Below are 25,879 nucleotides of genomic sequence, written 5' to 3'. Positions count from 1 at the left end.
GGGCTCATTTTTTTTTTTTTTTTTTTTGAGATGGAATCTTGCTCTGTAGCCCAGACTGGAGTGCAATGGCACCATCTTGGCTCACTGCAACCTCCGCCTCCCGGGTTCAAACAATTCTCCTGCCTCAGCCTCCTGAGTAGCTGGGATTATAGGCACCGGCCACCATGCCCAGCTAATTTTTGTGTTTTTAGTAGAGACGGGGTTTCACCATGTTGGCCAGGATGGTCTCGATCTCCTGACCTTGTGATCTGCCCACCTCAGCCTCCCAAAGTGCTGGGATTACAGGCGTGAGCCATCGCGCCCGGCCCATTATTTCTATTTTTAATAGTCCATCTAATGCAGTCATGATAGTAACAATCATAATGTCAACCCCTCTTAAAGGTCACATGTTGTAATGACTATAGAGTTAACGAGTGAACCCAGTTCAGCTTAGTGAAGTCCAATAACATAAAAGTAATCTGGTTTAGACATTAAATTACAAGGTTATCCTCAATCATGCATCAACCTGCAAGGCTTGCCGAGAAGAGGAAGCTAGACAGCTACCTGAACTGTGTTTTCACTTTGATGGGGACAGGTAAGAGACTGAGTAAATGTTAGGCATGGTGTGGACCAGATATCCAGACAATTAACTTAAATTTTTATACTTTTCAATCATTTGTTCTGTTGCCACTCAGAATAACATAATTGTTGCCAGAATATGATGGGGAAAATAAAGGTAAAAGCATTTGAGTATTCTCTTTTTTATTCAAACTCCATAGCAATGTGTATACCAACTAGACTCTCAATGCCTAAGTGCAGAGACCACATCTAGTCATTTTTGAATCCTCCATTGGTAATATACAAGTAGAGGCTCACCTAATATTTATCCAATGTTGAATGAATAAATAAATGCTTGCTGAATAATGAATGAATGGATGAATAAATGAAGTGGCTGTTGATGCAAGAAAGAAAACCAATTATCCTTGGAAATTTGCCCTGGAGGAGGAGGCCTCTGGGTGATGTTCTTGGTTTAAAGGTTGTGAATTCTGCTTCATAGCTCTGAGTTGTGGCATTAGTTAAGCGGAACCCACTTTTTGCTAAAGTGAAGGGGTTCCCTTGGCAGTGACATTTCTGTATCCCTTCTCTGTGGTTCATATCAATTTTTTTTTTTTTTTTTGGCAAAAGGCTAAGATTAAACCTCTCCTCTGACTTATATTTTTCCTTCGTAAAATATTGTTAATTTCCAATACCAATCTGGAAATAGAAATAATGGGTATACAATTTTTAAGTATTAAAATTATATCTTCTTTTCACGTCTACCCAATAAGGGTCAAACAGAAAAATTTCCCAAAGTGTATTTATGCACAGAAAATGGAATTCAAGTGGTCAGGCGACCACTTGACTATTGAGCTGGTCCTAAGGAACTGAAATAAAAAAATGTGAAAAGGAGGCTGGGTCCATAGTCTGAGTGTATACATTCCTTTTTTAAGAGCTGTAATATACTGCTGTCTATAACTTTTCCCGGGCGGATGCTTTGTGAGATCAAATGCAGATAATAATAATTCTCCTTAATTACACACAACGGAACAGCAATTGGTTGTCCGTAAGCTCTGGGGTAAAGTGAAATGGTACTGATCCAAAAGAGACTAAGAAATGGGGTGGGGGTGGGGTGCCCAGGAGTGGGTGTTGCAGGGACTTTTGGTAAACTGTTAAGAAATAAGACATTCAGCTACGTTTATTGTTAAAATATTTTAAAGGACTTTGTGCTTTGAATGAGATTTTTGCATACGAATGTTTTAAAACCCTCTATGGTGAAGCATCAAATGGAAACTGAAATGATCAAAAATGTATTTACCCCCTTCTGTGATCTTATTATTTCATGTAAACCACTGAGATTTCATGCTGAAATAATTATCATTAGTCCAAGGCGCACACACAAGAACAAGGGAAAAAGCTACTTTCAGGGTATGTTATCTCACCTTTGCGATCCTTTACATTTGATTGTATACACGCATTGTAAGAGGAACTACTTCAATTAACTATGAGAACAATATTGACTTGCATTCTGATAATGATCACAGGACATATTTAGAAATAGCTGGGGGTAAATATTTCTATTAAATTAGTAGTGGCAAAATTTTATTTAATTAAACTATAAACGAAACTGGTAATGGATGTGATTAACAGAATGGCACCAAAAGCCAGTTTTTGAAAGTCTAATGCAAAGACACGATGGCCTCTGCAGTACTTTTGCACGGCAAAAACAAAGTATTTTTCCTCTCTGGAAAATGATATCAAATTCATTTGTATTAAATTTCCCTCTGCTGTCTGAGTAACACGTTTATCATGCTTCACAAAACAATTGCATAGGTTTTTCTTGTATGAGATACTATTTTATATGTAAACTAATATTCTTTGTGTTAAGCAAGCTCTGCAGCTTGCCAATGAAATGTATTTCAGTAAGCTATTTGCAAAGAAGAATAATTATTTTTTTCTTTTACCTTTACCATCCTAATTAGTGTTTTCAACTGATAAATGTGAAGCTGTAAGTCCATCCGGTCCGTCAACCAGGTGCAGATCACGTTCATGGAGCTGTTGTACCATTGCTGAAAAAAGAGACAAAAGTTCTCCAGCCAACACATCATGGAGCATTTATAGGGCAGAGAGAGAGCAGGCAATGTTTGAGTACCCCACTCTGTTCCAGGAGGAAACAAAATGGTTAAAGAGAATTTGAGAGCATAGAGATTAATGAACGTTAGTTTATACAAAATTACAAGGTACTGGATACTGGACCAATCTAAGAGAGACCAGTTTGGACTCTGAATCTAATTGAACTCTTCCACGATAGACATTTCTTATGTTTCAATTCGTAAAGACCATCTTTCACTCTTCTGATTCTCTTTTTATTATTGGTCAATTTTACACCATTTAGATTCAAGACACTAATTATTTCCTAATGTCACTGTCTTTGGTGCCAGAGAGATGAGGCTTCTCCACTGGATTAACTGATGTTCCTTGCCACTTACCATTTGAAAATTCCACATCCTGTCTGCTAAGTACAATACTGGAAATTGGGCTGACAGCCTTAGGAATTTAGGGGCAAGTTTATCTTCATTTACCTGATTGAGGAGTGCTGATAAAGACAATGAATGAAGATTTCTCTTTAAGGGCCAAACTGTACTCTGGGCAGCTTATGTGCCCTTACATTGGCTGTGCAATCTGTTTTAATCTTAACACCAAAAAATTATGGAAGATGAGAGAAAAAAAACCATCTACAAATGAGCTCATTTCAAGCTGTTGAAATCATACTTCCCCTTAAGGGGGTTAAATTTTGCTTCTTGTCTGTGAAAAATGCTTGAAGCTGTGTCACTTTAGACTGCCACCCCTGTGGTGCAGGAAGTCTCTGGTGCAGTATAATTTTGCAGTACTGCTCATATATTCATAAATCTCACTCGGAGACATATGAACAGTGTTATGAAGTGTCAGTATGAAAAAAAATCTAATCTTTTAAACTTCACCAGGTTTCATTACGCTCTGCCGCTTATACCAAACAATTTACAAATAAAATGAAAAGGTGTGGATGGACCTATATATTAATTTATAGGGGCTCTATATGAACTGTGCACAGAAAAGATGCAAAAAAGAAAGATTGGTTAGAGAATTGAGATGATGCATACTCTCATGCTAACCAATACACACGCACATGCACGCGCGCGCACACACACACATCGCACACCAGTGGGGATTCGTAAAGCATAAATAAAAACATGTTTCTGATGGTAACTCCACCCTTTCTCACCTAAAGATCATCCAAAATCAGTTTATGCCTAACACTCACAGTTTTTCCGAAGCCTTGTTTCTGACTTAATTTCTTTTAAAAAAAATTAATTTAGGTTTTTACTTGCAAGGTAGAACTGCCAAGTTTCACCTTGCAAGAAACGACACAGTCTCAGCCATGGTGTACAGAAGCCCTCTTTGCAATCTTTCATTTCTAGGCTCCTTCCTCATCAGAGCCAATTGTGGCTCTCCTTGGAGCCCAGCCGCAGCAGAGACCACACTACCCCAATCGAGGCAGCACTGCAGCCTCACAGCCAACTTCTGCTCTTTTAAAGATCATGGAGGCGAAACTGTCAGTTTTAGGAACCTTCTGTCCCTCCCCAGGGAGCAGGAGGGGTAGGAAGTACTTTTTTTTTTTTTTTTTTTTTGAGATTTGCAGTTCACTCCATGGAGGCAGGGTGTTTGCTGGGGTCAAGCTGCTTCAGGCATGGACAGGTTTTCCCCTCTAGGGGTGAGAACATTTTACTGAAAAAAATTTTTTGGTAGTGGTTGTTGGGGGGTGTTTTGGCACCTCCTGCCTTGGGATTCTGGAGCTTTTGCTGTTACTGCATCTGGGTTTGTTAAGAAGGGGCCCAGGGACAGGGTGATCTCTGGGTCACTGGTATTCCTGCAGCCCTACCTTACTCCTGGCACCTGGGGGGCTCTCTTGTGCTAACCCAAGGCCTCAAATTCCACATTTACTAGCTGTAGCTGACATGTAATCTGGGGGACTCAAAAGATCTATTTTGAGAACTATGATCAACCTCCCCTTACCCCCAGCCTCCTGGGACTGGAAGATGACCTTCGAGCAATCCTGGCAACCTCCTGGCCAAACCTACAATTCCAGGGCCTCATCGTGGGTACATCTCAGGGACACAAAAGAGGAGTGTGGCACTCTGGCTTCTAGGCAGAGGTGGCATTTTGCTTTGGCTGTGACAACAGGCAAACCGGCGCTGGCTTATATCACTGCCAGCAAGCCTTGTGCAACATGCCTTTTTCTCTTTGCTGAGAGACGTGCCACCTTTCAGGAAAAAAAAAAATAACACAACCCCCTGCCGCCCCTCCATTTTATGTAAGCAGTTCCCACTCTTGTAAATGGCTTCCGGATAGTAAAAAATAAAAATAAAAATAAAAAGGTAGGAGACTATCAACAATCTTGCTCGGCTGCCGAAAGGGTAGAGAGGTAGAAATTGCATACAGCAATGGCTCAGTGCATCACACGCAGCCTGCCACCCCAGGAGAACAAGAAAGCCCTGGAACATCCATGCTTTCCTTCCTGGATCTCACATCTAGCAAAAGAAGTGTAAAAAATGTATGATGCCCCATTGGCTACACATTTAAAGAGGCAAAAGGGAGTAAGTCACTCCTTTCCAAACCTTATGCTCAGGAGATGAAATTGGAGGCACTTTTGGATGCAGCACAGTGCTAACTTGGTTTTCCAGAGAGGCGCTTCAAGGCATTTGGATGTCGGAAAAAGCAGGAGGCATTGCCTTCTAGAACTTTAAAATGTTAGAGGTACAGGGGATCTTCCACATTATCTGTTGTAGAGGAGGAAACAAAGGCCCAGAGAGGTGAAGTGACTTGCCCGGTGTCACACAGTGAGTGCCTCCAGAAGCAGGAGCTCTCCACGATAGCCACTGCATTGAAAGAGCGGACTGTCTTCCTTTCCTTCTCCGTAAGGGATGGAGTAGTGTGTTTGCTGGTCATGACAGCCGATCTTGCACATCTCTTCCCAACTCCGCATTTAGGGATATCACATTGATAGCTAGAAATAGGCCTTCGTGGGGATTTTATCATCATGGGAATTGGCAAATGCCACAAACCAGGGCTTTTTCCCTCCCAGAAAGCCAGTCATTAAACATTTATCAGCACAATCTTTGGTGTCTGGGTTGTTCTGCTCTTCCTCACGGGGCTTACAGTGCTTATTAACTGGATTTGCTTTATTTGAGATGGATGGGAATGCAGCAGATTTGTTATGATTCTTCAAAAGAGGAAATTAATAAAATATTGTAAGTCCTCCCCATTTTGTTTAGTCCTTGGTTCAGAGATGCCTTTTCCAGAGCTACCCTAACACCTGGGCACTAACTTTTCGGTAAAATGTACTCTAAGTCTGTAGAGGTAAGAACTGTGGGCTGACGACATGAACTAAATATTTAAGTATAATTTCTACTCCTTTACTGCCTTCCCTTAATTCAAGTATATTAATTTGAAACTTGCTAAATAAAGCTACTTTAATCCTAAAAAACACCACTAAAGAAATAAAGCCCCCAACAGCGTGGGCTCCTTTAAAATATGCCCTCTGGGGAAAATTCTGTGAAGGTTTTGAACTTGTCACTCAAAAGGATGCCCATCATAGACAACAAAGCTCTTGGAAAGGTGGGAACTTCTTCAATAGCTGAACTGGATCTGAAGGCTCTATTTAAAAGAAGCTGGAAGGCTGATCTAAAAATTTGCCACTTAATTCTTCTTTCTTTCTACAGTGTAGAGGTTAGGAGCACAGGCCCTAACATCCACCTGGGTTTGTGATCTTGGGCAAGTTACTTACATTCTTAGAGACTCAGTTTCCTGATGAAAATGGGGACTAACTAGCCTTTTATAGGCTTTTTCTGATGGGTAAATGAAATCACGCTCACAAAGCACTCACAACAGCATTTGGCACATAAGGCCTCAATAAATGTTAGCTACCACCACTTCCACCACTGCAATCAACATCATCATCATCATCGTCTTTCTTCTCTTTTTTCTCTCCCTCTCTCAACCTAAAAGATCCCCCAAAACAAGGGAGAAAGCGGAACACGTTACCAGGGAAAGTCATGTGGTGGTGAAGAAAATTATTCCCACTGGAATATTTCTGGAATTGTATGCATGCCTTATAGGACACACAAGTAGCTCCTTAACCGTGCAATTGTGTTGTAAAGTTGTTTTCTGGTAGATCATAACCCAAATTTTGGGTTCATAAAGCACATTTTAAACTATAATGACCTATATGTAAGTCTTGAATTAAAAAGATTCAGACACAGAATGAGTGATTTCTCAACCCCTGTAGAGTGAGTTACAGCTTCAGCCTACATTGGCTACTTATTAGCTGGGTAACCTCAAGGAAATTACTTAATTTTCTGACCCTCAGTCTCCTCTGGGAGTTAATACCAGTACTCTCTTCACAGGATTACTGTGAGCATTAAAAGAAATCATTTATGTGGGGTGCCTAGCAGAGTGAGTGTCACATAGCAAGGACTCAATAAAATTTACCCACTTTGTTATTCCTCTCAGAAACATCACAGACATACTTTCTTTTTGTCTGTTTTTCTTTTTTTGAGACAGAGTCTCACTCTGTGTTCAGGGTGGAGAGCAGTGGCATGATCTTGGCTCACTGCAACCTCCGTCTCCCAGGTTCAAGTGATTCTCCTGCCTCAGTCTCCTGAGTAGCTGGGACTACAGGCACAAAGCCACCAAGTCCAGCTAAGTTTTTGTATTTTTAGTAGAGATAGGGTTTTGCCACGTTCACCAGGCTGGTCTCGAACCCCTGACCTCAGGTGATCTGCCCATTTTGGCCTCCCAGAGTGCTGGGATTACAGGTGTGAGCCACTGCACCCAGCCCATGGAAATACTCTCTCTCTTTTTTTTTTTTTTTTGAGACAGAGTCTTGCTTAGTCGCCTAGGCTGGAGTGTAGTGGCGGGATCTTGGCTCACTGCAAGCTCCGCCTCCTGGGTTCACGCCATTCTCCTGCCTCAGCCTCCTCAGTAGCTGGGACTATAGGCACCCACCACCACACCCGGCTATTTTTGTTTTGTATTTTTAGTAGAGATGGGGTTTCACCATGTTAGCCAGGATGGTCTCGATCTCCTGACCTCATGATTCACCCAACTTGGCCTCCCAAAGTGCTGGGATTGCAGGCATAAACCACTGCGCCTAGCTGGACATATTTTCCATATGTGACAGAAAGACATTTTTTTTGATCCTCCCTTTCTAGTAGAAGTGTAGATCATTAATATACAGATACACTTGGGTCACCTATTCTGCCCTGCAAACATACTGACTTCGTGTAGAGAAATCCTTAAACATAAAATGTTTCTTCTTTAACATTCGGGTTCACTATGGCCAGAGTTAGGGTGAGGGAATAGGGCAGGGTTGTACAAGCGCAGGATCAGCTCCTGTCTTTAATTAAAATTTTGATATTTCAGTCATCATGGCCTTTTTGCACTAATTTTGATTTTATAAAAATGTTGTATTAAAATGTTATTTATCTTTATTACTACATTTTTTTGGTTCTCCCTTAAATTTTGTGATCGAAAAGTTGCTCATTTACCTCTTCCTAGCCCTGCTCTTGGGTTCACTGTTCCCCTGGAAACTTTACCCCCTGGAAGGGATGTGGGCTTGAGAGACAAGGTGAGTAATTAACACCTTATTGGACATTATAGGATTCACAGAAAATGGGCTTTCATTTAGCTCTGGATAATATCTAATCAGCTATATAGAGTGTTGCCACAATGACTGCTACTGCAGTTATGTCTTCTGTCATGATAGCCCCCCTCATTTACATGAGTCTTAATTCCTGACCCCCAACATCTTGATGTTAATTTGATATCCTAAAAAGACATTACTGTTAATGGTACATTTGTTTTCAGAGCAAGCTACATATCACAGATGAGTGGCAGTGGAAACAAGGAGTAGTGGCTGCGAGGAGATGGAACCACTGACTGTATTTTTGTACTCACTTGTCACAAGGGTAATTTATCCCTTTAACTTACACAAACCCCTGTCAGACCAGACCATTCCATAGGACTTTAGAGTCTACTGTTTTTAGCAAAGTACTATTTTGTAAGGATTCCTAATACACACCCACATGCACTCACGTGCATGTACAATTCATAAAAATAGTTGCCTACTCATTGAACATGGAGTTCTTATAATGTTCAGGCACTGCACAAAATATACTACAAGCATTATATAGTTGAATCATTGAATTGAACTCAAGATGTTGACACTATTAACAGCCTTGCTCTGTAGATGAGAGAAAAGGGCATAGATAGGTTACATAAGCAGCCTATGGTCACACAACTAGTAAGTGGTGGGACAAGTTTTAAGTTCGTTATTTGCCACTAAATCTGTATAAGTTGTTTGCATTCAACTTGGTACTTTATAGAAGTAATGGATTGGTTACACAGAAACAGCTCTAGTCCTAGGTGTCCCTAGAGCAAATTCATTCAGCTCTGAAGTTCTCAAAGAAGTGTGTGGGTAGGACAATGCTGTTGAAAGTGTTTCTCTCAGAGCCTGAGCTTGGCATGGTGTTGAAAAGATTCTACATTTTATGAGCATAGGAAGTTGCTAAGCAGAGTGTGGGGACTCAGGGGCATCCCCATGGAAAACCACTCAACAGCCTTAAGAATTGATGGATGAGAGACAATCATTGCTGACTCTTAAGGGAAATGATTAGAAAAAGGTGAACGAGGCTGAAGGCTACTATTTCTTAACTAACATCAACACAATTTTTCTTCTCCCCTATCATTCTACCTCGTCTTCTTATTTTATTTTAGGTTGGTAACTCATCAATTGCTAGTGGGAGAAACTAGAAAAGTTGCCTTCATCACAATGATTGAATATTCCTAACAGTTTCAGAGATAGAAAAGCTATAACATTGATCAAAATTTCTGAAAAATTATATATCGTAGGCTTTAAAATTTTTAGTGAATAAGGGGAGCAAAACGGTAGAGCCTTTTCAGGTCAAGGGAAAAAATTATCTCATGTGAAATTAAAAATGTCATCAGGAAGTACTAGAAGAGAAGAGTTTTAGGCAAAGTCACAAATCCAGTCAAAATAGTCTAATCCAAACTCAGTTCTTCCTGTGTTGCTTTTTTCTTCACAGGAAAATTTTACTGAAGTATAAAACACATACATACTGTAGTAAATCACTTTTAGCAACACACACACACATACATATACACACACACATACTCCCAACAAGATATGTTGCCCCATGCCTGTAAGCGAGGGAAATATTTAGCCCAATAACATAAAAATGAGCTCTTTAAAAAATAATAGTGTTTGGCCTAAGAACAAATAACCATACCATGCAGAAATGGTATGGTTCACAGCTTCACACACCTTCTTTGATTGAAAACTCGTGACTCAGTCCAATATATCTCCATCCTGAGTGATAGTTGAAATTCACTAGGAACTGAGTTCTCTTGTTAGCTCATTTCTAAACATGTATTTCCTTTGAAAGTGGCATGTTCGAGCCATCTATATTAGGAAAGCAAAGCATTAAATGCCTGGGCAGTTCATGTCTAAATTCTAAACGGTGCTGTAGCTGAATCTTTACCATCATCCATAGTTTCACTTCACAGATGAGGAAACCAAGACCCAAAAGTAAAGCGGTCTAGCAGCTAGCAAGAGATGGAGCATCGATTCAAAATTCTGAAAGGCAGTGTACCCTGTGGCTAAGAAAATGCACTTGACTCAGACCACTTGTGTTTGGATCCTGACAAATTCCTAACACCACTGTGCTTCAGTTTTCTCATCTGGTAAGTGGAGATAATAATAAAACGTACTTAGGATTAAATGAGTGATTTAGGTGCTGAGTGCTTATTACAGTGCCAGGCACATACTAAGTAGTGGGTATTATTATCTGAGCCATGCTATCCTACCCCACTTCCCAAATAAGAAATCACATCTCCTTAAGTGTGAGCTACTCACGGTTGTACAAAACTTTCTGAGCAGCAGGCCAAACACAGTGGCTCATGCCTGTAATCCCAGCACTTTAAGAGGCTAAAAAGGGAGGATCACCTGAGGCCAGGAGTTTGAGACCAGCCTGAGCAACACAGTGAGACACCGTCTCTACAAAAAATTAAAAATTAGCCAAGTATGGTGGTGTGTGCCTGTAGTCCTAGCTACTCAGGAGGCTGAGGTGGGAGGATTGCTTGAGCCCAGGGGTTTGGGGTTCCAGTGCTATGATTGTGCCACTGTACTCCAGCCTGGGGAAAAGAGCAAAGCCCTGTCTCTGAGAAAACACACAAACAAACAAACAAACCCCACCTTTCTGAGCAGCTTCTGTTTTTCTAAAAATGCCTGAACAAGCAGGTAATTTGGTAACTGTTTGGTAACCAACCGGTGTTTTTGAACTGAATGCTGGAGGATTTTTATATTTTCTCTGGAAAGTTTCCTTTCTCTAACCCAACACAGCCGCACCTCAGAGAGACTGGCACAGCATCTTGCCTAGAGGGGCTAATGAAATAACATTTTGTTTGTTGGCAAGGAGTCAAAAAGGAAGATAATACTTTGACCACACCCATGTGACTCAGTTCTTCATTTTGTTTTTGGTGACAAAGTGAACTATTATTTGTTAAGGGAAAAAAACCCTACAACCTATTTCAATTGCTATATTGAAATACTGTAATGAAATATTTTATGTTTGAAGCTTTCAATGCGTATTTCTTCCTTACAATTTGGGCAATTTAAGAACATGTGAAAAGCATCATTCAGGGTTTCTTTACACTTCCACCAAAGTCCCTGTAGCTTCGTTAGCCTAAGTCAAAATTCCACAGCCCCCTGGATCTCTCAGGTCTAATGATCACCAGGGATCTGGTTGTATTTGGTGCTCTAATCAAAGATTCACAGAGGGTCTGACAAAGAAACCCTGGCACGTTCAAGCCATCTATGCCAAGTGGGCAAAGCACTAAAGGACGGCACGCAGTTCATAGCAAGTTTCCAGATTTGTCAAAGCTCCCCAAGGGCTGAAGAAATACTTTCTAAAAGGGCATATCATCCACGTGCGTTCAAAAACCAGTATGCCATTGAAAGATACAATCTTCTGCCTTACTTGCGTGTTGCTGTAATTCAGGATTTCATCCTTCAAAACAACTGCTCTTAGAAATGGGTATTTCCCAGTCACAGCTTCAGGACGCGCAGCTAACAGCACAAAGCTATAATCAGATACCAAAGCTATAATCAGACACCGAAACTCTAAACAGACACCAAAATCAGAGGGTACAGATAATCAGAATGACCTTCTCAGCTGCCCTAAGTGTCATTTTTAGTTGAGGGTAGGAATTTTTTTTTTTTTTTTTTTTACATACGTAATTCTTTGGATACCTAAAAACCCATGCCACTGAAGTCTTTACAAAGCTATCAGTGCTGTGGCTTTTCAGGATGGCCAGGTCCTAAAGTTTGGATGGCAGCTCCCTGAGGACTCACTGATGGAGGAACCTGAGACAACGTGCTACAACCACAGCTTCAGATACTATGGCTTTCCATAACCTGCTGCCGAGAGAATTCAGCTCCTCCTTTGCCTTTAGCCTTTTCTCATTAGGAAGAGATAATGCAAAAGACATAATAATTTAAAAGATATATTTAAATTGTTACTGCTTAAAATATTTGCTGCTTCTGTAGGAAGGTATAAGGGATTTAGCATTTGGGATCATTATTTTAACCTCCTTAGGAAGGTCCTAAGTATCTTGATTTTTTATTAAGATAAGCAGTTACCTATTCATGACCAAATTTCAACTCTGTAAAATGTGTAATAAGTAATTCTTTAGCATCAAAATTTCAAACGAATGATTAAAGGGATGAATCCACATGTAGACTCCTGACTTAATGCATTTCAGCCTTCTAACCCAAGTCAGTCCTGTTGCATGGGGGAAATTTCAAGGGGGACGTAAGAGTCCAGAAAGATCCTTTCTAAAAGCAAATCAAGCAGGGGAGTTTAATCCAAAGCTTAGCTTCTCTGAACTATCTAGGGGTCTCTCTCTGGAAGACACATCTTGTGGGGAATTTTTAGCTAGCCAAAGCCAGAATACAAATAACTATGTTGCTTCTGCATCAATCTGATTGTCTAAAACCCAACAAGTCACAAAATCCCCCTTTATTCTACCCAATCCCACTTTTCAATATGGCAAGTGGTCATCAGTGAGGAGGTGTGATGGTCTCAGAAAGGCTATCTTTCCTAATAATCATAAGATATTGTTGGAAATGGTGTACCACCTTCAAATGAGAAAACTAAGCCAAAGTTCAACTCACTGATACCGACTTAAAGACACAAAGGCATAAGATGGGAAAGCAGAGGCACAGATGTGAATTTTCAATTAGGAATACTGCCTCCAACCCAAAAGCAAATAACACTCTTCCAGTTCCCACCACCTGAGTAAGTACCTTTATTCTTACTCAAAAGTGGAACTTTTGAGTATAGATGCAAAAACATTGAAAGTAGGATCTAGAAGAGATATTCCTGCATTCATGTTCGTAGCAGCTTTACTCACAATAGCCGGAAGGTAGAAGCAACCCAGGTGTCCATCAGAGGATGAGTGGGTAAGCAAAATGTGGTATACGCATACAATGGAATATTACTCCGCCTTAAAAAGGAAGGAAATCCTGTCACATGCTACGATATAGATAACCCTTGAAGACATTATGCTAAATGAAATAAACCAGTCACGAAAAGATAAACACTGTATGATTTATATGAGATATCTAGAACAGTCAAGTTCATGGAAACAGAAAGTAGAACAGTGTTGCCAGGGGCTAAGGCGAGGGGGAAAGGGAGTTGTTTAATGGGTAGAGAGTTTCAGTTTTGCAAGATGAAACGACGTCTACAGATCGGTTGCGCAACACTGTGAATCTATATAATATTATTGAACTGTACACTTAGAGATGGTTAAGACAGTATATTTTTTGTTACGTGCTTTTATGACAATTAAAAGAAAGATGGTAAATAAAAATCACTTCCCATACTTAAAATGAAACTTTGCCTAAGAAAGAACAGATATGTAGCAATGTACATAGTCTCATCTGGCACACCCAACTATACTTTAAAAAAGCAAACCAAAAAATGTCTTTGTAAGATGAGTTTGGTCATTTCATTTAATCCCAGGACCAAGGCAATTTCTCAAACTCTCAAGGCTCCACGGAATTTTGAGATTATGAAGAACAAAGAACAAATCTGGTAGCATTTGCTCAGTCATTTATTTGGTTTATTTAAAACATGCCACAGGGCCAACATTTCTAAATCTGTGAAATAGAATTAAATGAAGCCCAGAGATGAGAACTGAGAATCCTCATAGAGGATTGGGTCCAAACAACAAGAAAAGGATGCTTTTTTTTACACTGTGTACCACGTCACCTCATATGTTTTCACAGAGACTCCCCTGCCCCTTATCGACCAGCCCCCGCTCTAATTTTTCAAGCACAGATCTGCTCAAGCAATAAGCCCTGAGACCCCAGTTGCCCAAAAGGGCAACAGCTCTCCATCCAGAATCACTCCCACCACAACAGACTTATTAAGGTTTGCAATGTGTGTTCAGGAAGCCCTTATTTTAGGAAACAATTAAGTAGAATTAGGCTAATAATGCAAGGCAGGCAAAGCTTTTGCCCTTTGCTGAAAAATAACTCCTACGTGGAACAGTTATACTAATAAAAATCATGTATTTCTTAAATGCCTCAAAATGATCTTTGCACCAAGCTCAGCAATTAACACTGTCCCACTGAGGAGCATTTAGTCCCCAGGCTTGGGAGGATTAATCTCCCTGTTCGCCCAACCAATGTCTTCTGTTGGTGAAAATACAGTGTGAGGCTTTGGGGTCTGGGAATAGAAATTTCTGCAAGCGGGAATTTTGCAGGAGGCTTAATTCCCTTCTCATCTCAGAGGGTGGCAAGGTGGGAAGGAAGGGCTGGGAGCCCCCCACTAGGCCCAAATAGAGGCCACACCAAAACTCTTCTCGGGCCTACCTGTTCTTGACCTCCAGGGAGGACAGGAAGGCCTTTCTTCAAGTGGTCTGGGCCTTGTCTACTGGGAGATTGTTCCCAACCCCACCATACCCACTCTCCTCTCAAAGTAGCCATTCATGGGCCCTCCTCTGGGCCAGAAGCAATAGATATCCCAGCTCCAAGTCTGGGCAGGAAGTGACCGCTGGGCAAAAGCGGGACACAGACCCTCCCGTCTGATGCTTTGTCTCCTTGACAACACCCCAGCTGGTGGCCTGAGGCACAGGCTTAATTTCTTTTCTTTCTCTGCCCACCCTCCCCGCCCCATACTTCTTTCCCTCTTTCTCTACACGCAAACGTACGACATCCAACATAAAGTTGCCGAAATAGCAATCTTGTCTCTGAATATATAAATTGCAAAAATTGATATGAATAAATCTGCAAGTAGCACACTGATTGTGGCACATTTTATCAAAAAACGGCGCTCGGTTGCTCGGTGGCTGGGGAGGGGGGTGGTGTCATTACACATACAGAAAAACATCTGCAAACTCCCAGTTTCTTTACTTAGAACTGAATGGAGGCATGACCTCCTGTTCCTTGCCATGAACCCTGAGTTCACACTCATATTTTACATGTTACAGGAAGCCACAGCTCGCCCCAGGGGTGCTGCAAACAGACACGCAGAAGCCAGATGTAGCCCCCCCACTCCTTAATGCACCTGAAGAAGCCGGCAACTCCACATTCAAAAGCTGACATGCTCGTAGCTTAAGGTCACTTCAGATTTTGTAAAGAAGAGGACAAAACCAGGAATGCTTCTAGGGCTGGGCTGTCAGCGGGGAGGCAGAGGGATTACAAGAAACCTGTGACTCTGCCTCTTTCTGCCTTTGCTGGTAGTTTTTTTGTGTGTGAACAAGTGCCATACAACAGATTGAGCCTCGTATAAAGGCCTGAGACTGTGCAAGGGTTCCCCGCTGGGCCTCAGCTGTGCTTGCAATTAGCAATAGGCACGGAGTGATTATTGTTGGGGTAGCGGATGGCAATGCGAAGTGACAAGTTTTATGGGGGAAGTTGGGAGTGGGGATGCTCTGCAAGTTTCTCTTTCTTTCTTTTTTCTTTCCTTTTTTCTTGTTCTGCAAAATACCCTTCCTTGGGAGGTTGCAACCTCCTGTTTCGGTGAAAGCTATTTTTCTTTTTCCCTCGTCATTCAAAAGAGTCTTAACAAAATTGTTGAAAGAATATTTTTCTCAGTGCTTCAGAATGCGGGTTTTCTAGGTCAGAGCTTCCTTGCTGCCCTATTTAATGTCAGAAATACCCATTTGCCTCAAATTAGCAGAGAGCTTGGAGTTGAGGGCAGGAGATTAAGCATACAAAATTACTCAGCAGGTGACGGTGGGGTGGATTTGGGGGTTGAGAAGTCTTTAAAACTGACTACAAGACATTATATACTTCTGACAAAAGAACATAGTAATCCTACCTGCTTGCTTTAACCACTGTTGTTTGCCTATTATTATGTGCTTTAATGCTCATGAGAGCAAAACTATTGCTGATACTACTCAATTACCATAGTAACTCACACCAGTGACCTCTTATCACAGGGCTCCCAGCCCAGCTGAACCAATCCAGAGAGTTTGTGTCTTTTTATTTATTTAAATGGTGACATATACTTGGACTGGAAAGCTCCAAGTATATGAAAATAGAGACGACTCCTTTCTTTGTCTAGGATAAGAACTTGTTTTGAAATTTTGAGTAAGGGCCTTTCGCCTTTTGAATCTGAGGTGGTTCTGAAGTTTATGGATTTGAGGCTGTGGAACGTCTTCAAAAACATGAAGACACCGAACAATGCCCAATAAAAAGAAAAGAACATGTGTGCATCAGAGACCAGCAGCCTCCCAGCTGCAGGAAAAGTCATATTTCCCACCCAGATCTCCAGCTATAGTCTCTCAAAGTTTGGTAGGAGGAAAACTGGAGGTTCTTCCTGGGGGACCATTGCTATTTTATCGTATCAGTGGGCTAAACACAGACAGGACAAAATGACTACTCAGAGGGATTTAACTCTAAGTTTTAAAAAGGAATTAAAAGTGACATTAGTATACATTTTTCTTCTTTTTTTGAGACAGGGTCTTACTCTGTCATCACCCAGGCTGCTATTACCCAGGCTGGAGTAGAGTGGCACGATCACAGCTCACTGCAGCCTCAACCTCCCTGGGCTCAGGTGATCCTCCCACTTCAGCCTCCCAAGCAGCTGGGACCACAGGTGTGCACCACCATGCCCAGCTAAACATACATTTTTCTAGCTTCGAATTTTTCACTGGCCTGTGAATGTATGTGTGAATACATGTGTGCATACTATATGCTGTAGTCTGTCTGAACACTATTGGTGATTCTGATTTGTTGTGCCACATTAGCATATTAAACGCTCTGAGAAGTCCTGTAGTAGTGAAGTCCACTTAACTTTGTGTTTTTCCAAATGTATTTAACGAAATAACTATTTTTCTTTTATTATTATTATTTTTTTTTGAGACTGTTCTGCTCTGACGCCCAGGCTGGAGTGCAGTGGTGCGATCTCGGCTCACTGCAACCTCCGCCTCCCAGGTTCAAGCGATTCTCATGCTTCAGCCTCCTGAGTTGCTGGGATTATAGGTGTGTGCCACCCCAACTGGCTAATTTTTGTTATTTTTAGTAGAGATGGGGTTTCACTATGTTGGCCGGGCTGGTCTTGTACTCCTGGCCTCAAGTGATTCACCTGCCTTGGCCTCCCAAAGTATTGGGATTACAGGCATGAGCCACTGCACTTGGCCAGAACAGAAGAACTATTCTTCATGAGCCACCCATTAAATTCTCTCAGGATGTTTATGTCTCATTGAATTTGATTTGGAAAAAAGTTCTATAGTGACATTAAATAATATTGCAATGACTCACACCTGTGATCCCAGCACTTTGGGAGACTGAGGCAGGAGGTTCACTATAGGTCAGGAGTTCCAAGGCTGCGGTGAGCTATGATTGCACCACTGCACTCCAGCCTGGGTGACAAAGTGAAACTCTGTCTCTAAAAAAAAAACAAACAACAATAAAAATAACTAGCAATAAAAATAATAAAAGTATGCAGAGAACAATGACATGTGCCCATAGTCTCAGCTACTTGGGAGTTTGAGGTGAGAGGATCACTAAAACCCAGGAATTTAAGGCCCACCTGGGCAACAAGTGAGATCCTAGTATCTTTAAAAAAAAAAAAAGGAAAGTATTTAGTGAGCACTTATTATGTATCAGGCACAATTCTAAGCAGTTTAAATGACTTAAACTCATTTACTTCTCCTAACAACCTTAAGGAGTAATGACTTGTTAAGTCCTATTTTACATTTCTATAGTATATACTATGTATATGAATTTGTTCTCTATGAAAAAGGAAGAAAAGGAAATGTGATCTCATGTCATCAATTGGCTTTTAATTTTTATTGTATTTTTCCTACTTCTGAGCCTTCAGAGATTGTGAAGCCTGTGAGTTCCATGCTTTCTTTTTCTTTTTTTTCCTTTCCTTTTCTTTCCTTTTTTACTTTTTTTTTTTGATACAGGGTCTTACTTTGTCACCCAGGCTGGAGTGCAGTGGCAATCTCAGCCCACTGCAGCCTTGACCTCCCAGGCTCAAGTGATCCTCCTGCCTCAGCACCCTAAGTAGCTGGGACTACAGGTGTGTAACACCACGCCCTAATTTATTTATTTTTTTTGTGTGTGGTAGTTTTTGGTATTTTTTGTAGAGATGGGATTTCTCCATGTTGCCTGGGCTGGTCTCAAACTTCTGAGCTCAAGTGATCCACCAGCCTCAGCCTCCCAAAGTGCTGGCATTATAGGTGTGAGCCACCAAGCCCGGCTGATAAATAATGTTTTCTATGACTACATGAATGCCCTATTAATATCAAGTTAAATGAAGAGCAAGGCAAAAACCTTCAAAACCCTCCCACCTTCAACTCAATGTACCCAAATCTCAAAATATACCTTCCCTCCTCTATCTCTTTTGATTATCCTCCAAGGCCCTGCTGCCTTGAAAGAAAGAATCTAACTTAGATGTCAAAATTATATCTGTGTTTGCCTGTACACAACATAACTTCTGAAACTGCGCAGTGTCTAAGAAATTAAATAAAAATGTAACCAATGGTCAAACTCTGAATGAGAAACGGAACATGGGCCAGATACCAGCTGCTCTAATACCCCTGACTCAACAGCAGGACCTATCACAGCAAAATCGGGAAAACTGGATTTTGTGACACGTTACATAGAAAAGTTTTGTAGCAAACATCAGAAGCTGACACCTTACTTTCTGCAAGCAAACCAGGAAACTGTGATATGTAAGAGAAAAGGAATGGCTCTCTTATGTACCTGAATTTCTCAGTTCAGACCATTTCTTTCTTCAAGAGACATAAATAATGAGCCCAGTGTGATTAAGCCCCAATCAGCTTCTAATCAGGCCTTGTCTGCCACCTGGGTCTCCCAGGGCAGGTGTGCAATTTGGACATGAACAAACTGACCACTGTTAACAATATCTTTTTCTGGGGCCTATTTTTCTCTGGATATGTTGGGGGATTTATTTGTAGGCCTCCCTGTGCATTGAGAAAATGGACCCCCATGCCCTTAGCCTCCATCTTCTCAAAGGAACTTACTGTTTTGAGAAAATGTATGGTTACAATCTGAATTTGCATTTTCAAGTCATCTCAATCTATTAAAGCTCAATTATGTCAAAAACAAAATTCCAGTTTTGGTGGCACATCCTGCCACCCATTATCCATGTGAGCAGTGGGAATAATTTATCTGAAAACTATTCTCTGATATGCATACAAGAACTTAAGATGTAGGAGAAGGATTCAGCGTATGAACTGAATTCAGATTGTTCACGAACAGCATCTGCCCACTCCCCTGATCGCTTCTTAGGTATGGGAACTGCATTTAGAGTGAACTGCATTAATTCGCAAGCAGATTGACGTAAGCAACTGAATAAGGAATTTGCATACCATATAGAAATGATTATAGAAATCATACTCTAAAATAAGGATCGTATCTCATGTACAGAACGGAAAGATAAAGTGGAGTGCCAACTTTGCCGTCTTAAAACAGGGTTGGTTAATCATATTAGGGCTAATTTCATAATTTGCACACATTAAACTTTCTAGAGTCATGAATCATTAGAGTTTTGTGAGCCAAAGTTGAAGTTCTTACTTAAGAAAATTCAAATTGACTTTAGGGTGTTGGTTTCCTGGGCTGAGGTGGTTTTCATCATTACTCTCAATATACGAACACATGGTGTACATATGTACATAATTTCCAGGCTATTTACATGGAAAAAATTCAGGTGAATAGCTAAATGGAATGCTTTACATCAAACCACACAGCTGGTTTCCAAGCAGATAACGAAAGGACACAAATATACCATCTAGAAGGTACTGTCTGGAATCCCAGAATTTGAGGACAATAAGGCCCAACAACTCTAACTGGGTTAAGAACACTTTCCAAAGTCCTCTAAGCAGTTTTGAAATTAGATCTATTTCAATTCAGTGAACATGAGCTCTTTGGGGAATGATTTCTCATAAGGGAAGAGCATGATCTTTTTAGGAGCTGGATATGGCATTGAGTGGTTTCCAAAAAGTAGTCAACATTCAAGGACTGGGTGCAGGGACAGTATTCAGATGGTGGTACAGGAGCTGGGCGGGGTGTTTGGTTTCGGAAGAGAAGGCAGAGTGGCATGAAGGCTGGAGGAGGGAAGATGGCAGCAGATTGGGGAGAGCATGGCAGGCAGCACAGGCGGATGGAGAGGGCATCTTGATCTCTTAGGAGGAAACATTTGGGTGTCCATAGTGACTGCCCAATTAAGGGAGTCTAGAAAACAGGTTCTGATGCCTGGGGCCCAGGAATGAGGAAAATAAAGACAAAGTGCTGCTTTTTAAAAGTTAACATGTGTTTTCACGATGTACAGCTGGGTTCTGCCTCCAATGGCGCCCTTTCCTCTTGCTTTATTTTTACTCTCAGGAAACCGTATTCCCCTCTTTCTACTTCTCACTGCATATGACTCTATTTTTTTTCTCTTTATGGGAGGGAGAATGAACACACACACACACACACACACACACACACACACACACACACACGCCAGATCACTTACCCAAACCTTACCCTGGGGAGCCAGCCATCTCATTTCTGTAAAAGGCACAAACCTCAGACCATTGTCCTTATACAAGATACACATTCAACATGCTGGGTGCCCTCGATAGCTACAGATGGTTTGGGATCCACCAGCCAGGAGGTAAGAAGTCTGCGTCAGGTCCCCCATTGAAGTGTTCAGATGGGTCTAGGGCCTGAGCACAGAGAGTTAAACCATAAATTAGCCATGAGTTAATATATGTGAGGCCTGGATCACTCTGCCTTGCCGTCAATGCTTCCCGTCCACAAGGCTCCCTCCCCCTTCCTCCCCACAACCCCCACCCTTTTGAGGTGACAGAATAAGAAATTAAACACTTGTGGGTTCATTCGAAAGAGTGAATGAAATTGAATAAGCTCTCAGTACTTGAGGCGCACAGCGAGCGCCTGAATGGGGCAAACCTCCTAAGTTGAATGGAGTGTCTTTTGGGACCAATTTGTCTCTTTTCACTCTTTATTCTTCCCTTTTTGCTGACAGATGTACAAAGGCGGAACTGCGCCGTGCAGCTTATCCGCATGCACCCACAGCAGCTGTCACTTTTGTCGAGCAAGTTAATCAAGCAAATGCCACCATATCCCACTTTCTATAAGGAACAACATGTTATAGACAGTAGTCTTGCTAGAAAGAGACTTTATTTTAACTTTGATTGGCTTGGTTCCCCCACCCCTCCCGACGCTTCCCCCTTTTCCCCCCAAAGGAGGGGGAAGGGGAGACTTTGCCCAAGCCAAGGATTTGGCTATGACAATGTCAGATTTCATAATAATATTGTGTGTGAGGCTGGAGACGCATTTGGAGTTCTTTCCTAGGGACCGAGGGATGCCCCGGGTCTGGATTTTTTTGGAGTGTGCTATTGTTTGTGCTGGACTGTTAGGCTGCTTGTCTCAAGTTATAAAAAGAAAAGCCGAGGGCAGAAAATAGTATTACGCCCCGAATGTCTTGGATTAATTTTATTCTTTTTTCCTTTGTAAAGCAGGTTGTGTTATTTACATATTTCTTTTGATAAGCCTCCTTGCCCGGCCAAGCTTACAAAGACTGTGCTAAATACATAATAGCATTTCTTTGTGCATCTTGTCGTTAGTGAGTTCTTTAAGTTGAATGCCCAAATTTATTTCTAATGTGCACCAACAAATGCAAGCAGGCCTCCATTTCTCTAATTCTGTGTAAGCCAAGTGGGGAGCCTTTACAAGAATTCCCTCACGTCCACATCCACTTACCCTTCTGCCTCAGTTACCACTATTTGATGGTGTTCAGAAACCACAGGCAAGAGTGAGCTTCATTAAACGGTACGCAGTGCTGACCTCAGCCACTGCCCCTGAGCCCCCAGCCTGAATGCCAAAACCAGACATATTTTGAATAAACAAACTCTTTAGAAACAATGCATATAGACCACTTTCCAGTGGCCAAGGGATTTGCCACTTTCGAGAGTTGGCTAACAGCTGACGATCTATCTGGTAAGCTCTTTAAAGTTTCAAGAGAAAAAAACAACTCCCTTTTTTTCTTTTCTCCTTCCTTCCTTCCTTTCTCTTTCTTCTCTTTCTTTCCTCTTTTCTCTTCCTTCCTTACGTTTTTTCTCTTTTATCACCTTGTCACATTGTTTAGTGTAAGCTTTGGTTAGAAATAAATCAAGAAAGGACTTTGGTGATACCTGATCACAAATTTTCACATTGCTGACATCTTTAGGCATTATTGGATAATGACCACGTAATGATTTAGTTGCAACTCCATTTGTATTATGCACAGATTGTATAACCATGTTATTCTACAATTGTCGATTACTCACCTCCCCTCTCCATAAAGTACTACTAATCTGTGAAACCTCAGAGTGCCATTGAAAACTTAGCTATGTAGGTAGGTGAACAGAGTCAACAGTACCTCATTGGAAAATCTTGAGCACTGTTGTTTAATAATACCACTGTGTCAAGTTTTGCTTAAGGAACTTAAGCTGCTACCCTAAACCATTTATCAACTGTCTGGAATGTAATGGTATTATGTTACCATCATTTTACTCCCCAAAATAAACCACAAAACTTTATTCTTATGGGATAAAAGATCTTAGATAGAACACAGAGGGAGAGATAGACTGAAAGCTGAGACCCACCCCTTAGTTAGGCCTAGGTAGAAGTAGATTTTGCAGCATATATGGTATGCGAGATTCCCTACTACGCTCTAGTCTCTTTCAGCTGAGGATGGGGTTTCACCCTGAAGTGGGTTACAGAAGTGCTTTCTGGGATCATTTTAGGACCAGGGTCTGCTGGTATTCATAGAGCTTGAGTACAGTGACAATGTCCTCACATTCAGGAAAAGACCTGCCTTAGTGGGGTTGAATTTTCATTAAGGGGTCTCTGTGATTAGCTATGCAACGCCCATCATTGTTAGTGGACAAGCTGTCAGTAACAAGGCATGTTCTAGATAGAGGGTCATAGAAGCACAATTTCTGTCTTATATCCTACAGTGGTGCCATGAGGGAAATAGTGATTACGGCAAGAACCCCAGTGGATGAATTTGGGACACATAGCACTTGGTATAGTGAGGGCTTTTAGGGGTAGGGAGAACATATTTGAATAGTGTAAAGTTTTTGCCTAGGACATTATAGTTACATGGCTACTCTTGTGGTCAGAAAGAAAGAGGTTGGATCTAGGACTGACTACTTCCCAGGCTTCTGAATTTGGCGAAGTCTGTCTGCCAGTTAGTAACCCAACTTCTTCATCTGTAAAAACCTACCTCACAAGGAGATCATGAAAATTACATGCATTATTACACTTAAGTGTCTAGAACAGTACCTGGTACAGAGTGCCCAGTGAATATTGGCTCTCAATGGCCTCAATACATGTAACACGGAGATCACAAAGGTTCCTATATCCTAGGGCTGCTAAGAGGATTTAAAAGAAATAACATGTTTAACAAGATGGTGCTATTATCTCTAATGTACAGTTAGGAAAATATATATTTAAAAAACTCTAAATAAATGTTATAATTGTTATTATTAAACAGTCATTCATTAGAAACTTCAATTAATTGGAATCTTTCCTCCTGTTTTCCTCTTAGGAGAATGCTGTCTTTTTTTCTCCCCCTAAAAGCCCTCTGTGGGATTTGTATCAAAAGAGCAGCTTTCAGAATGTGACTTGGGCTGACAAACACTGTAGCCCCATCTTCTAGAGGCAGAGTATGGCAGAAAGAGCACTGTGTTCAGAGTTGGGGAAATTATTCCTGGTGCAATTCTGGATAATTCACTTTTTTTTTTTTTTTGAGGCAGAGTCTCGCTCTGTCGCCCAGGTTGGAGTGCAGTGGTGTGATCTCGGTTCAGGTGATTCTCCTGCCTCAGTCTCCCGAGTAGCTGGGACTACAGGTACTCGCCACCACACCCAGCTAATTTTTTGTATTTTTAGTAGAGATGGGTTTTACCATGTTAGCCAGGATGGTCTCGATCTCCTGACCTCGTGATTCGCCTGCCTCGGCCTCCCAAAGTGCTGGTATTACAGGCATGAGCCACCGCGCCTGGCCCAACAGTCCACTCTTTTAACATCTTCAAGACTGGATAGTGACACTTGGGGTTAAGTAGTGTGAAACCAGAGTCCTAAAAGGTCTTGACCCAGAGAATTAGACTCAGCTTCACATGCTCAATAAGGTGGAAAGCAGAACTAAAACATTTACAAAATTGTTTCAAAAGTTGTCGAAACAGAAAAGGTTTTCCAATGAATCTTCAGATTCACCAAAAAATCAAGTGGGCCAAAGCGATTCATTCCCCATTGCATGAACCAGAATACTATATTTTCAAGGCTTACAAAAAATCAACTGACAATTGCAAAAATCTACAGTGAGATTCTTTAAGGACTTAATTCACGTTTTTGAGTTAGAATTGGAAACCAAAAATATACTTGACAAATTACACAAGATACTCTGAGGGCTAGGAAGTCATCAATACCTATTTAACAAATGGTTATTGAAGGCTTACATATGCCGGACACTAGTGGTGAATTAGGTAGACAATAACAGTGCTCTCAGAGGCTGGGATGAAAATACCATAGTTTCAGAAGAAAGGGCCCTGAGGATCTGGGCAAGTTCATTTTGGACCTCAAGTTTCTTGTCTTAAAATGAAAATAATACTCTCTCTTCCCATCTCTTCACAGTGTTGCTACAGAATAAATAAAGTTATGAAGTCTTGTAGGATACAAAGTAGGAGGGTATTAACAGAAATAAACATGTATTTCAGTATCTTTTATCCTTAAAATCAGGGTTCAGTCACCTCAGCACTATTGACATTTTTGCAGATAATTATTTGTTATGAGGGGGCTGTCTTGTTCATGGTAGGATGTTCACCATCTACCTATTAGATGCCAGTAGCACCCTCCCGCCACCAGTCTAAGCTGTCTCCAGACATTTCCAGATGTGCTGTAGTGGACAAAATCACCCACAATGGAGAACCACTGCTCTAAATTAGAGGTTCTTGACCAGATTAAACTCTTGGAACTTATTTTAAAAATAGACATCTAATCCCTACCTTAGATCTACTGAATCAGAATATTTAATGTACAACTGGGATTAGTACATTTTTAAAATAAAAAAGTGTGTATGTAGTTCTGATGCACACCTCAGGTTAAGAAGCAAACATTAAAAGACAAAATGACACATATAATATAAAAAGAATTTAGCCCTCAAGGTTCTCGAGCAGCAAATGCCTACAAAGCAGATACCTACATGCCTAGATCGGAGTCATCATAACCGGGTTGAAGCCATCCTTTGTTTAAAAGTGAATAGTGTAATTTCTGAAGGAATATTTCCAAGGAGAAGCCCTGTTAAGGCTAATGAAGATATGGTGTTGGTAAGTCAAGGATACTCCCAAAGGAAGCGATAATGTCTCCTTGCTTAATGCCTAAGCATAGACTCCTACCTCTTTCGCCTCCCCAAATCCTAGACATCTTTAGATCAAGCCCAGTCCTGTCTCCTGGGGCACCTTCTCTGAGGCTTCCATCCCACTGGAATCTTACTGTACTCTTCAGCAATACTGCGGTACAACTGAGCTCTCTGCTACCTGGTATCATGTTTTCCGATCATTTCATCACCAGTAAAGATCCCTGTTGGTGTGGAATGTATGTCTACTTTTCTCTCTGCTGTAAAGCCTACCTTAGTATTGGGAAAGGGTGTGGGATGTGTGTTGTTGTTGTTTTAATTTTAATTTTTTAGATAGAGTCTAGCTTTGTCACCAGGCTGGA

The 25,879-nt window shown here is 41.2% G+C and overlaps 1 protein-coding gene across 16 annotated transcripts in view; it reads right to left on the bottom strand.

Annotated features, from left to right (window-relative positions):
* Positions 1-25,879, bottom strand: part of CADPS (calcium dependent secretion activator) — a 489,640-nt gene that overhangs the window by 2,370 nt on the left and 461,391 nt on the right. For all 16 annotated transcript variants that reach the window (XM_025376721.1, XM_025376726.1, XM_025376718.1 and 13 more), the window contains one exon: positions 2,481-2,585. In XM_025376721.1, coding sequence (XP_025232506.1) covers positions 2,481-2,585 — 105 coding nt within the window. The remainder of the gene's footprint in view (positions 1-2,480; positions 2,586-25,879) is intronic.

This window comes from Theropithecus gelada, chromosome 2, assembly GCF_003255815.1.
Source record: "Theropithecus gelada isolate Dixy chromosome 2, Tgel_1.0, whole genome shotgun sequence".
Taxonomy (NCBI): Eukaryota; Metazoa; Chordata; class Mammalia; order Primates; family Cercopithecidae; genus Theropithecus; species Theropithecus gelada.
Note: the sequence above shows the minus strand (reverse complement) of the source record. Positions and strands in the feature narration are given on the sequence as shown.